At 40.1% G+C, this 13601-nt stretch overlaps 1 protein-coding gene across 4 annotated transcripts; it reads right to left on the reverse strand.

The window, feature by feature from the left end:
- Nucleotides 1–567: 567 nt before the first annotated feature.
- LOC115685084 (uncharacterized) lies at nucleotides 568–5606 on the reverse strand. Of its 4 annotated transcripts, none has more exons than XM_056313677.1 (2): nucleotides 1823–5606; nucleotides 568–984 (listed from the first exon to the last, which is right to left on the reverse strand). In XM_056313677.1, the coding sequence occupies exon 1, from the start codon at nucleotides 4745–4747 to the stop codon at nucleotides 1976–1978; it is 2772 nt and encodes a 923-aa protein (XP_056169652.1). In that variant the 5' UTR covers nucleotides 4748–5606; the 3' UTR covers nucleotides 568–984; nucleotides 1823–1975. The 4 variants fall into 4 exon arrangements, with proteins under 4 accessions (XP_056169652.1, XP_056169653.1, XP_056169650.1 ...); XM_056313678.1 differs by having other exon boundaries at nucleotides 568–1078; XM_056313675.1 differs by lacking the exon at nucleotides 568–984 and adding an exon at nucleotides 1130–1348.
- Between the last annotated feature and the right edge of the window lie 7995 nt (nucleotides 5607–13601).

Genomic DNA, 13601 nt, shown 5'->3' on the forward strand with positions numbered 1-13601 from the left:
TTTCTAGAAATAGGGTTGACCATCTGGTGCATTTTGCTTGTGGATTCATGTGGTAGATGAGGGTCAATTTTGCATGCCTGAAGTTACTACTTTAATAGTTGTGGACCGGTGCTTTTCATTGTCCTTGGCAATTCTTGAGATCGCAAACATGTTTTGTCCATCTGCGAAATAATTACCGGTTATTATTTGGAAAGTTGCTATCATCCCCATGAGATTGAGAAACCTAATCTTGAATTCGAGAAGCTCCATGATTCATCATTAATCACAATAATGCTTCTATCTCTTTATAAAGGATAACGTTTCTGTCGTGCAAAATCCACCGAATCTAATAGTTTAGTTGCCAACTCCAATCTTATTTAGTGCCCAAGTTTGTCAAAGGGTTGCTGTCACCAACCACCATTTTACTCTTCGGAAAGCGGCTTTGGCACGCATGCTCTCAGCTGTCAACGTGACACTAGTTTCCTCTTTACTTTTCCTTTCCAAGTTTTGAAAATATCAAATCATCAAATGTTTTAAGAAAGAATACCCTCCTTTTATTTGACAGAAAAAAGAGGGAATATTGAGAAAAAAAAAAAGTAGGTCTTGATCATCATTATCAGATCACTACACGATGCATCAGCTACCATTTCTTGAGAAAAAAGATGCTGGCACTATCTCTTCAAGAACACAATGGGAAAGGCATCCACAGAGAGTTCCATTGGGAACAAGAGTTAGTGGGTATGGCCCGGTCATGATGGCGCAGAGAAAAAAACCATGCCCTTTAAAATTTGCAAACAAGAAAAAGAAAACTGTTGTTCTCAATTGAATCACAGACGTCGAATGCGGCGATTCTGCATGGTTCTTTTGCATGTGTGACCGAGCAATTTGGACAGTTTTTCTGGCTCACAAAGACTTGGGTCATCCAAGAAAACCTGCTTCTTGGCCTAATCTCTGTCTGCTATCTGTCTTTAGCATGCGTTGAATCATGCCAATATTTTCTTCTACCTGATGAGGATGAGCTCGAGATAATGACAAATTTTAAAGCATTGTTATTGCTACTTTCATTGTCAATAAAGGGACAGCTACCAATATGAAATACCTATCGTTGAAGGTTGGATCTGTAATTGCAAACAAGATGGGAGATTAGGAATAGGCATGACAACAAGATATGGTCGATATGTCAATAAAAATATAAGGAAGTGACCAGGCGACACACCCAACTTGCTGTTTCGTCCAAAAAAACAGTTGAAAGGATATGAGTAAGCCAGGAAATGTAAGAATGTCCTCAGCTGCAGATTCCACCAGGTACAAAGGAAGAAAATGGTAAAAATCTCTTCAGAATCAGCATCCTATGAATATCCACTATTTGCTGTGAAATCATGAAAAAAATTGTACTTATTGTCGGTTGCAGTTCCGTTACTATTCTAAAGCAACATTGGATCTCATAGATTGGGAGAAAATTTTTCGGGTCTTTCAGAAACTATAATAATTGGAGGGATTCAATTGCAATGTAATGTCTTCTTCTGACAACAAAGGCGTGACCAGAGTAGGACCTGAAAATCATTGGCATGAACTGAGTTTCTATGCTATGGTTGAAGCATAGAATAACAATATCAGCCCAGGGAAAACTATGCTAATTCATCATTACATAGCGCGAGCTAATCATTGTAAAAAGCAGAAGATAGTAAGGTGGAGGTTTTGCCAAAGGATAGAATTTTCCAAGGCTAACTCTACAAGAACCCAAAAAAGTGAGAACAAAAAAAAATCTCAAAAAGCAGCGAACACATGAATCAAACAAATCCATCACTGTGTTAGGGTCTTGGCAAAAGGCAAAAGAATCCACCTCACGGGGTATGAGAAAGTTCCCTCTTCTCTGGCTTTTTAAGGTCTTCGACTCGCGAGCCTCAGTTTTCACTCCCCAAGTGTTTTTCCACCCTAGAAGAACTGTGCGTTCCCGTTTGTATAAGACTAGAAGAGTTAGTCCTCATTTGAGCACTCATGTCTCTGAACCTTCAACAACGGTGGGGAGCTCACCCTGCCGGGCAAATGCAGGGTTAAGGAACCTTGCCACAAAAGCCCACAACTTGTAAACATCTTCAAAGTTCGTCAGGAAGCCCAGAGAGGCTGTGACAACCTCAATGCGCATGAAACCATTCTTTCCACTGCTTTTACCAACTTCCGTTTGCCTGGACAAGCTGCTGTCCTCTATGTTTAGCTGTCTTGAGCCATCAACGACACGTATGTGACTTAAGATGCCAATGCCAAGAGAGATACCTTCTTTCTCAGCAAGTTTTTGTACGACTTCTGGCTCAACAATCCCCTTGGAACTATTTCTCACATTGAATGCAACAGCACCACCTCTTTCATACTTAACTTTCGGGCCATATATATGAACAAGGGACACATTCCCATCTGAACTCGGCAACCTTAGTTGCAGTAAAGAGGTTACCAGCCAATTAATCAAGAACCGCAGTCTACTGGAGGTTTTGTTGAGACCCAACTCATTTATATGATCGAGATGGCGGCACACTATCTCGGGCTCGCCCCTGAATTCATCCTGCACATCACCGTATTCACCATCGGTGCCATAATCTTCGTCATCTAGGGTCATAGCAGACACTGCACTGGGTTCTAGGCTACGGCTTGTCTGCTCCGCATGATTTTCTTCCATTGAGAAGGACACCCTTCCTCCGCCACTTGGGTGATCGCTCTCCTCAACACTGAAAAACCTACTGCCAGCATATCTGTTCCCTTTTCTGCTCCTCAACAACCTAAAGTCCCCTTCGGTTTCTCTTCTTATAGCACTCTCCTTTACTTGTGCACAGTTTGCAGAGGCCGAACCATTCTCCATCTTACAATTACTGCTCAAATATGATCCAGGCACAGGATATTTTGATTGCTTACTAATATGAGGCTCTTCCTCAATCTCACCAACATATCGATCATCTGAAACCACCTTACCGTCGGAAATGTTCTTTCTTCTAGCAAGTCCTCCATTGGGGATGTCTTCCAGATGATGTGCATCCTGAGAAGCTGATTTAACAGCAGCATCGAATGATAGTGCACTATATTCCTCATGAGGCGTAGGGCTCACGTCCTTGTGGTCATATATAGGGCTGCCATATATTTTTGATGACTGTTTTGGAAAGAATTGTTTCTGATTCTTCCTTGCAGCGAACCAAGATGGCGGTAAGGGAGATGCCATTCTCTCTTTATTCAGCTGGCCTGGATTATCATACCCCAAGGGACTCTGACCCAAATCAATCCAATAAGAGTAGTCCGATGATCCATTTTCACTGAACACAGGACTCTTCATCATATCCCCAATCGATATACTACCACTTTCTTCAATATAAGTGCTCGCTCCATCTATGTACGAACTATTGTCATGATTCATCTCAGTCTCAAAAACATCCTCCATCTGTGCAGATGTGTAGAGTCCGGAAAAGGCAGGCAACTGCTGCGGTGGGCGAGCCTCAGAGGAACTATCACCATTCTCAGCGACTTCATCATCGGCCCCAGCTAGTCCATCCAGGCCGTCCATTGATTCACCAAGATACAATGGGAATTCTGGGGTTAATTTCACCATTCCAGACCCTGTAGAGCCAGAATGACTTTGAAGGCATCCTATAACAGATTTTTTTATCAGAAGGCATCCGAAGCCACTTGGATCATACCCAAAGACCCTGTAAAACGAAGTGATAATAAAATCTGGCCGGAATAGGGACAGCCCAAGTGAGTCCATGTCCTTGGGACCGAGTGACCCAGCATCAAGCAATACGTGCCAACTGTTCTGATGTGCGAGTGCCATCCATTGGTATGAATATTTCGCGCCAGAGACTCTGGACTGAACAGGAAACACAAATAAACCCGCTGCAGAACCCTTCTTCCTCTTCCTTTTGCTCGATATTTGCTTTCTCAAATCAGCTGAACAAGGTTGAAGGGTTGGCCATTTAAACCACGCACTATAGACTTTCGCACCCTTCTCCCTTGCACTCTGAGCCATCCAATTGACAGACTGGCTCTCGTGATCAAACATAGTCAACAACCTCCTATTCGTCTGGAAAGGGTACGAGTCAGCCAACAATTTGAAAGCCGACCCTCTACTGACAGTGAAAACTAGGCCATACTCATTCTCAGGGATGTTCAAATAATCCATAATCCTGATCTTTATATCATGCTCGACGGTACCTTTCTCAGCGCCACCATACAGAGCATGGTTACTCAAATTTGCAGTTATCTCGGACAAGCTAAACGTCGAGGAATCCCAATAATGAACACTCTGAAGATATGAAAACAGCCCGAATCCGCAAAAGTCAAGGCATACCTTTGGTTGTAAGTGCGAGTACTCATTCATCCTCAACTGATCAATCTTCTGAGAAGATTGATATGAAGGAAACATGCCGTGGAACTTGGAGAGAGCTTCATCGATATTGAGGACGGCATCATCGGATTCATATGTAGTCTCCGCGGCTTGAGCTGTGGCACGGAGGAACAAGCCCTGGCATTCGAGACGCGCGAGGGTCCTCGATCTCTCCACACCGGTCTCATCCAGGGAAAGGGAGCCGAACTCAATTTCAAGAGATTTAAGGAGTGACCCATCTTCAGATGCCTCCTGAATAGCCTCCCTAAGCTTCTTCTCTCGCAGAGCCGACGCGTGTTTCTTGCTTTCGAGGGGAGGCCTACCAGACCCATCTCTGCTCTTGCTCTTTTTGTCAAAGAACAGAGCAGCACAGTGCGCTAGGGGCTTCCATGTTGACCAATGCATCAAAGCTTACTTGAAAAAAAGAAAGTGATTTACAGAGACAATCCCAGAACTCAATCCTGCCAAGTTAGGCTCCAAACTACTGATTTAGCCCGTGTTCTTTCATACCCACCTAAAGCAAAACCCTAATAGAATCGCAGAAACTGAAAGATCCTCGACAAGAAGAGTCAGACCAGTCGACTCAGATACAAAGAACCCAGAAGTGGAGTTGGCAACATTATATCACCCCATGAATGAAAGGAGAAACTCCAAGCCCAGAACTTGGTTTGACTGTACAAATTTAGTAACTACCCGAAGTAAGACCCAGAAGGAAAAAAACACAAGAAGTTGACTCTGAACTCTAGAAATCGACGGAATTCACCCAAAAGAGAGAGAGTACACGGAGAGGGAATCAAAGGGTCGACCCCTGAAATCCCAAATTCAGATCCAGCGAATCAGCAAATTGCAGGCGAGTGAACTGAGGAAGAGCAACGAGCCTGATCAAACCCTGAAAGCAAGAGAAGGAACGAAGCGAAACGCCAACCCAGAATCAGGATTCAAGAGAAGGGGAAGTCAGACACGCAAGCCTCTCGCTCTCTTCCGAAGCGTCAACGCAAGGAGAGATGGAAGCAAGCAAGCAAGCAAAGGACCCTTGGGAAAGAGAAGTCCAAGAAAAGCACCACCCAAGAATCGCTCTCTCCTCCTCCTCCTCTCCTTGGTGATGGTGGCGACCTCCTTCCTCTCTTCTCTTTGACGATGGTGATCTCTCCGTCCCTCCCTCTCTCTCTCTCTCTCTCTCTCTCTATCTCTCCATGATCTTCCCCCGCCCACCTATCCCTCACACACACACACGAACAATCAGAGCAAGAAAGGCCATTGACTTTCGCAAACTGAATCGTAATTGATGCCGAGGGGCTTTTACTAATCTGCTTTTATTAGTGTGGACTGTTCTCTTTTTTCTTTTTTTTTTCTTTTTTTTCCTTTTCCTTTTGTTTTTGTTTGTGCTTTGCTGTGATGGGCCCCCCTCACACACCTTCTCTCTCCTCTCCTCTCCTCTCTCTACTCATAGCCAAAAGTCAATCAATCAAGCTGGTCTAACCCCCCCAACTCCAAAAAGAAAAAGGAAGTGATGATGTGCAAATAGCAAATAGGCAAAGAAAGATCTTCACTTTGCACCAATACCCATCAATTGTTCCCTTTTTTGCATCCGTCGGGTCAGGTCGGATCGGGCCGGGTGGGATCGGATAAATTCAGGCAATTTCGAAAAAGTCGGAGAAAAAGTACTTTATTGACATTTAGATAGGAATGAAAGACAAAATGAGGCACTTTAAAAAAGTTATGCGAAATTTTGTATAATTTCAAGCGGGTATTAAATATCGATGTGCTTATAATCCTTCTTTCTTAGAATTGGAGATGTTCAACATGATGAAAACTTGTATCCTCAACAATAAAAGCAATTGTGTGATCAAGACGATGACCCAATATTTTCGGAATTCATAATCAATTTCTTAGCTTCTTTTCTTTACGTATTTTGATTTCGTGAATTAAGCATTTGCAAACATCATACCTCTTAATAGATCACAAAACACTTACAAAGGATAGGCTCTATGTTTTGAACTCAACTCGCCAGAACTATTAGCTTATTAAAAATTATCACAAGTCATCCTCGGATGACCTCATAGACTCAAAATATTTAAAATTCACGATGCTAGCGAGTCAGACTGAAAATCAAAATTTGAGTCTCGGCTAAAGCAAGTTTTTAAGGGTAACCCCCATAGCACCAAATCTTTGTGGTTGTGGTGAAATCAGGGGATTGCTATGATTGAATGAGATTAATTGAGTGTTCTAATATGATGATGTACTATGTGGTGCCGAGTTTTCTACTTATATTTCGACACCACATAGGGAGGGTCCAACCTTTACATATGTAATCCAAATGAGCTCCTAGGGTTTACCCTTATTGTACTATATTACATCGATGGTCCCAGCTGGATTGGAAACAGAAACACAACTAAGATATGAATATCTTCAATGTTGCATTTTTATTGAATTGTCACAGAGTTGATGTCTACTTGGCAGAGGATAGGGAAGTGTCTAGCATTACGTAATGCAAAGGGGTCGGTTGTATTTTTCCCTTATTATACTCTCAACTGCTAATGGTCCCAGCTAAAATAAGAAAGAAAAACTAAGGTGTGTATATTTTCAATGTTGTATCAAATTGAAGAGGCAATATATAAATAAATAAAAAAAACATTAGACAGTTGATGCCTGTTGGCCAAAGTCGGATAATGGATGTGTCTTACATGGGTTAGAGACTCTAATAACCCATTCAAGCTCTATTTTTTCGCGAAAAATAGATGAATATTTTCCTAAAATTGATCGCTTGTATCGTTTAAAAAAATGAACGAACGAAAAATATTTTCATCATCCATGAAAATATTTAGTCTATAATTATCTAGTTTTATGAGAACAAAATGCATGATCCGTACTCAATCCGAACCCAAACCACTTCATATGTGCCAACTAAACTCATGTCAAGTGTGTCAATTTAGCCATAATCTTAATTCTTGCGAGAGACTCCGTTTCCGTGTCAACCGTATTAACACCACTCTAATTTTGCATTTACCGTCGATAGGGATGCTTAATTACTCACATGACAACATGAAAAGAGAGCACAATACGAAAAATTTGGAATTTTGTTTCAATCGTGATCTGCCGTTATGAAGTGTGAAGATCTATTTGAATTAAACAAACAAACCCTACTGTGTCTTTGGTTATTATCAAATGTGATAAACTTTTTCATGTTAATGCTCACTTTGAGTGCATTCACCTTCACTTTAATAACCTACTTGATTTGTTATGTTCGATTCAATAAATGAATTGAATTTCAATGGCATGTGGATCCCATCAAGAGTCAATAATACATGGGGTCATGAGACTCGAAACTTTCTTGATCGTTCAATTTTGTCCCCTGACCTTTTTATTCAATCTTAAACTTTAAAAAGAACGGGTCCATCATTATCTTTTCATTAATAGTAGTAGTGGATCACGTGATTATTGGGAAAATCATAAATGTGGTGATTATTAGAAAAATCCCCTATGTTATTTTAAAGATGACAAAGACAATCAAAGGCTACTAATATGTGTATTGGTTGAATAGTACCAAGTGATATATGCACAAGTCGAGATGCAGATGTTTGTTATTAATAGAACCAAAATATTCTGATATGATGAGTGCTTTGCCACTGTCAAGATGCTCTGCCAATATCAAATGTGAACAAGATATTGGGTAATTGAAGATGTCTATAAGCTGGAAGGATCTTTAGATATGATGAACATCTGGAAGGACCTTAATCGATAGTGAATAAGCCGAGAAGAACGGGGATGTTCGTGATGGCTTGGAGGTACAAAAATCAGGTGAACAGTTGGATGGACCTGATGATGGTGAACAAGCTTAGAACGAGGATGTTTGCTAAAGCTTAGAAGGACTATGAAGATGAACAACTTGGTAGAGTAAAAAATTGCTAATATGTTTGGAAGGATCATAAAGATCAGTATCAATATCGGGTGAGAGCAGCTGCCTTATACAGATGAGGTGGAAGACCGTGATGATATTTAAGGATTGCATGATATCCATGGTTTGATCCATTAGGAGAGGATCGCAAGATGTCCTTGTACATTTTATGTAAACAGCACCAACGGACCTAAAGATTAGCTGATTGATGATGTTTGTATCAATATTGAGACATCATGTCATTGGTGATGTTTGAATAATGAGCATGTGAGGATGTTCGATATTATAGCCGTTGAAGGGTGGAAATGTGCAACGGAAAGATTAGGAAGTCTATCGGGGAATAGGAACATGCATTTGTCAGAAATGTCAGAGCAGTCAGAGTTGGGACAGTAGCTACAAGACCTATTTCCAGGTAGCCTGCAAATGTTCAGAATAAAGGGCTGTATGGGTAACACCATCTTTGGACAACCGCACCAACGGATCTCTAACGGCTAGTTGATCTTTTCAAGCATCTCCAACAGGAAGATTGAAGATGTCTATTTAAGTGAAGACCTTCTATGGCAAAATGTTGAAGAGCACAATGTAGAATCCGAATATTTGCTCTGAGCTACTTTTCTTGTTGATATTTTTTCGTTCTCCCGAAAGATCTTCACTGTGATAATTTTGCCATATAATAATCGCGTGAAAGATCAAGTGTACAAAAGTAAGTGCAGTAGCTGAGTCATGATAGTGTGATATATCATTTGTAAAGGATCAGCACTCGTCAATTATAACTTGTTGAGCAGATTATTAGTGCAATCTAGCCCGTATTGCGGCTGTTAGTCTGAAGAGTGATGTAGGCTTGGGAATAAAGCCGAATCACTATATATCTGCTTGCAAATCTTTATATCTTCAATATCAACATTACCTGATCTTTATTATCACGATTTGTCAAACAACAGTACGCATCTGATTTATACAAACTGTTTTTGCTAATGTTTGGAATTGAATTTGTTATATTCCGCAAATATTTTTCATAGTTCTCAAATAACCTATTCACCCTCTTCTAGGTTGTATTGTTAGCCCCAATAGTGATTAACGTGGATTATCGTGTAAGCGGTGATCGTACCAAAAAATGATATTGTGATCCTTTCATTAACTGCATGGTAGATCACTTGATTTACGTGGATTGCCACGTAAGCGGTGACTGTATCAAAATATGACAAGGACCGCCATCTCAAGTCCTTTTAACCAATTCCGCAAATGTTATCCATTTTTCCTTTTTTACAATTTTTTCCTTTGTTCTTCTTCTTGTTCGTTCTTTCTCAGCTGCCGCCGACTATCTCTACCATTATCGTCATTGTCCATCATTGCCTTTATCACCATCGACACCAGATTCTAGCAACCGTAGCACCATGACCTCCATACCTCTCCACATAAACCCACCCCGCGCCACCCTCACACAACGCGCCCCGCCCCCCCGCCGCCCCCCCCCCCCCCTCTCTCTCTCTCTCTCTCAACCTTAGAATTGAGGCCGTCCCTACCTCTCTCATGCTCAACCTCAAAATTGAGGTCGTCCCAATCTTATATTGGCAGTTGTCACTATCGATATGAGGTAGCGACGACCTCAAATTTGAATTTGCGCCTCAAATCGAGAGATCGAGAGAGGAGAAGGGGGGGGGGGGGGGGTTAATGGTGTTCGAACTCAACGGATACCATGGCCAAGGCAATGGGTGGCGTTCAAGTCTGGTGGCCATTGGTAGCGGTTAGAGAGGATCACTAGGCCAGTGCAAAAGGTAGGCTTAATGTAACCTCCAAACCTGCCTATGACATGAAATTTACTTCGAAACGTACGAGTTAGAGTCTCAGCCAGAACCAAAGTTGAGCGGGCTGGACTTTCTCTTACAAGAACACCGTATGAACCCACCTCTTTGTGCACATCTCTTAGCCTCTGAGCGGATCAAGTGGGGTGCTTGCCCGTTCATCACCTATAGGGGCGATAATAGTATGAGACTTCTATCTTGTTTGGAGAGAGAGAGAGAGAGAGAGAGAGAGAGAGAGAGAGAGAGAGAGAGAGAGAGAGAGATGGATTCTATGGATTCTAAGTGGATGCTGGTTGTCCGAATTAACGACATCGTCGTTCACATTAGATAAGGCCGCTAGATTTTCAAAGGAAAGATCATATTTGGTCGACTGTGAAAACTTTAGACACAGACTTAAGACACCAAAGATAAGTTTAAAAACCTGTTGGTTGACCGTTTAAACTTAAAAACAAATAGAATAGAGCAACTAGTCAAATAAGGCATTGGCAGGATGTTAACTCGGGCCGACTCTCATGTTGATTACGAAGTCTTCCTTTCGTTGAGAGTTGGAACTCGAGTTAATAACTTTGATTCCTTTCGGTACGAGCGTGTGGTGTCAAAAGCTGATTAAGCTTCGATCGTGTTCATTTCATATACGGAAGTTGAAAATGATTAGTGGCCCAAGTAGATGAACACACAACATAATGATAGCCATAATGTCACCATCGAAAGATTTAATTATATAGGAGGCCACAAATCATCGACCGAAAGCAACTGTTTTGAGGTGTTTAAACCTTAGAAGTAGCCAAGACCCCAACATGATTTACTAATTAATAATAATTAGGAAAGCTTTCTCCATCATTAATTAGTTCTACCTTGTTCTTGAGCACTAAAAAAAAGGCCAAAGAGCCAAACTCGGTTGCCTTAATTCAATTGGCAAAGCTTTCCCCATCACCCAATTTGTCCACTCCCTACAAAAATTAATTAAAAATATTATCTTAGTCCTCCACCTGGCTAATCAACAAAAGACAACTTGCCCTAATTTTTTAGTCTTGCTTCCAACCCAGAAAAATTGAAGGTCGACCCATATCTTTAAAAGTCGTATTTGACAATGTTCATTAATAGTTTAAGATTTGAATTTGAGACTTCATTAATTCCCTTTATTAGTCATATCAAAGTGTGTGAAACTCGCAAATGACGATGGTAACTCTCGTTGACATTTATATTCCGGCAAAACTCTTGATATCAATCAAGTCGATATATTTTCAAGGAGCTTTGAATCTCGAAAATCGAGATTTTAAATATATATATTTTTATATATGTAGTTTGCCAATTTTTCACTAGCTAGGTCAAAAGACACGACCCTTTGGATTCCTTTACCCCCTCCCTCCCTCCCTCCCTTTCCTTTCAATTTGCAAATTAGCGAGAGTTCGTGTTGCAAACCCCGAGAAGGTGGGTGGAAAGACGAACGAGACTTTTGATAAAATTTGTTGAACCAAACATATATACAAAGCTCCAAAAAAGCCTTGTTGAAAGGTGGTGAAAAGGCACTAAAGATGCTGCTGCACTAACATGTTGCATATATCGATGTTGTGGTGACGTTATGATAATGTCTTGTGCTTGATATTTTTTTAAAAAATAAGTTAAAATTTATTAATACTTTTTTTGGGAGGGTTTTTGGATGAGCCTCCTCCAATCCAAGCTTTGGAAAAAATTCTGAAATTATTGATGGGAAAAGTCAGCGGCCAAGTCGTCTATATATGAAATTCTTCTTGCCCTTATCATGTCCAACGAATATATAGGTGGATGATGAGTCCACATTAATGTCTATTTATTTTTATGTTTTTCCGAATATTCCTTGAGGAATTAACATGTCCGGTTCTTGTTCTCGTGCATGATAATGAAGTCATATCGACTTGTTCCTCGTCTAGTTTGATAGGGAACATAATTATGTGGATAATTTATAAGGTTAATACAACGAAAAATCCCAAATTGGTATAATTGTGACTTATTTACTCTAAATTAATTTTTTTACCACAAAAAACCCCAAATTAGTACACCTGTGACAGATTTACCCAAAACTAATTTTTTGACAACAAAAAACCATAAACTTATACACTTATGACAAATTTTCCTTCTGTAAAATTGGATTAATACAACGAAAAATCGCAAATTGGTAAACTTGTGATAAACGGATAGGTAAAACTCCAAACTGGTATGCCCATTAACTCTTACGTGTCATCAAACTCAGCAAATTAACGGTAAAATCTAACGAAGGGTAAATTTGTCACAGGTGTAACAATTTGCGATTTTTCGTGGTTAAAAAATTAGTTTGGGATAAATTTATCACAGCTGTACCAGTTTGGGATTTTTCATGGTATTAACCCTAATTTATATGTAGGTGGACTAAATCATTAACAATAATACGTTCAGAACACGCGCACTCTTTGCATCTAAAACCCGAAGAAACTTCATATCAGAAAATAATAATAATAATAATAATAATAATAACAATAATAAGCTTTTCTACTTAGGAGACAAATAGCAGTAAGTTCGTTAAAAGAGGGAATGCGACCTTTCCTATAAAGGTGCAAAGTGAAAGCATTTATCCCTTTGTAATCATGCATTCACTTTGCTGTCCCTTTCTTTTATCAAGCGATCATTCAGGGCCTCGTCTCCTGCGTCTATATTTATCATGTCGTAGTTCTATAATCTCTCCGAAAACCATTAATTCGTGAAAAGTTAGTGCTTATTGGACTAGAACTTTTTTTTTGATAAAGCTCGTTTATTGAAATCTTTTCGGGAGTTTGGTGCTTGTGTAAAGTCTTAATGGTACGTTTGCTTTGCGGAAAGGAAAATAAGCATTCCATGGTGTTAGGGTGTATGTGTGAGTTGTGTTAAAAAAAATCTCATATCGAACAATTGGTGAGGTATAAAGCAATTAATATTTTTTAGTTGACCTATAATTCATTGGTTTAAGCTTTTGAGTGAAGATAGGCCCAACTGGATATGTTAACAACATGCTTAGACTTAAGCTCCCTCATGGTGATCTCCTCGGCTAAAAGGTATTGGGCTTCTCTTGCACGCTCCTAACAAATTGGTATCAGTCTCCTGCATGCTCCTAAGAAATTGATATTAGAGCTAATGGTCTCTGCATGCTTCTAACAAATTGGTATTAGAGCTAATGGTTTGTTCCGATATTTGGTGGATGAAGTTGGACGTAATTTCCGGGCAGGCCCGGTGGCATAACTTTATATCTTGATGCAGAAAGATACCTGAACTTAGGCTCTCTCTTAGTGATCTCCTAAGGCAAAAAGTATCGAGCTTCTCCTATAGAGAAGGAATAAGAATATAATAACTACTTTTTTCAGTTTGGTTTGTAGAAGGGAAAATTGTTCAAAAAATTTTAAACCTATTGATTAAGTTATAAACATTTTAATTGTGTCAATTGAGTTCATCTGGCCAATTTTGGCCTTAAATTGTTGACATGGACGCCGGTCATCCTACATGACATGACCGGCGCTGATGTGGATAATTTTTAATAATATTTTAAAATTTTTAATCTTTTCTTTTTTTTTCTTGG

This window comes from Syzygium oleosum, unplaced genomic scaffold (genome assembly GCF_021117445.2).
Source record: "Syzygium oleosum isolate NSW1041296 unplaced genomic scaffold, Sole_v2.1 Sole_v2.08, whole genome shotgun sequence".
Taxonomy (NCBI): domain Eukaryota; kingdom Viridiplantae; phylum Streptophyta; class Magnoliopsida; order Myrtales; family Myrtaceae; genus Syzygium; species Syzygium oleosum.

Coding starts and splice junctions, on each gene's coding strand:
- LOC115685084 (XM_056313677.1), bottom strand. CDS start 4,747: ATGCATTGGTCAACATGGAAGCCCCTAGCGCACTGTGCTGCTCTGTTC.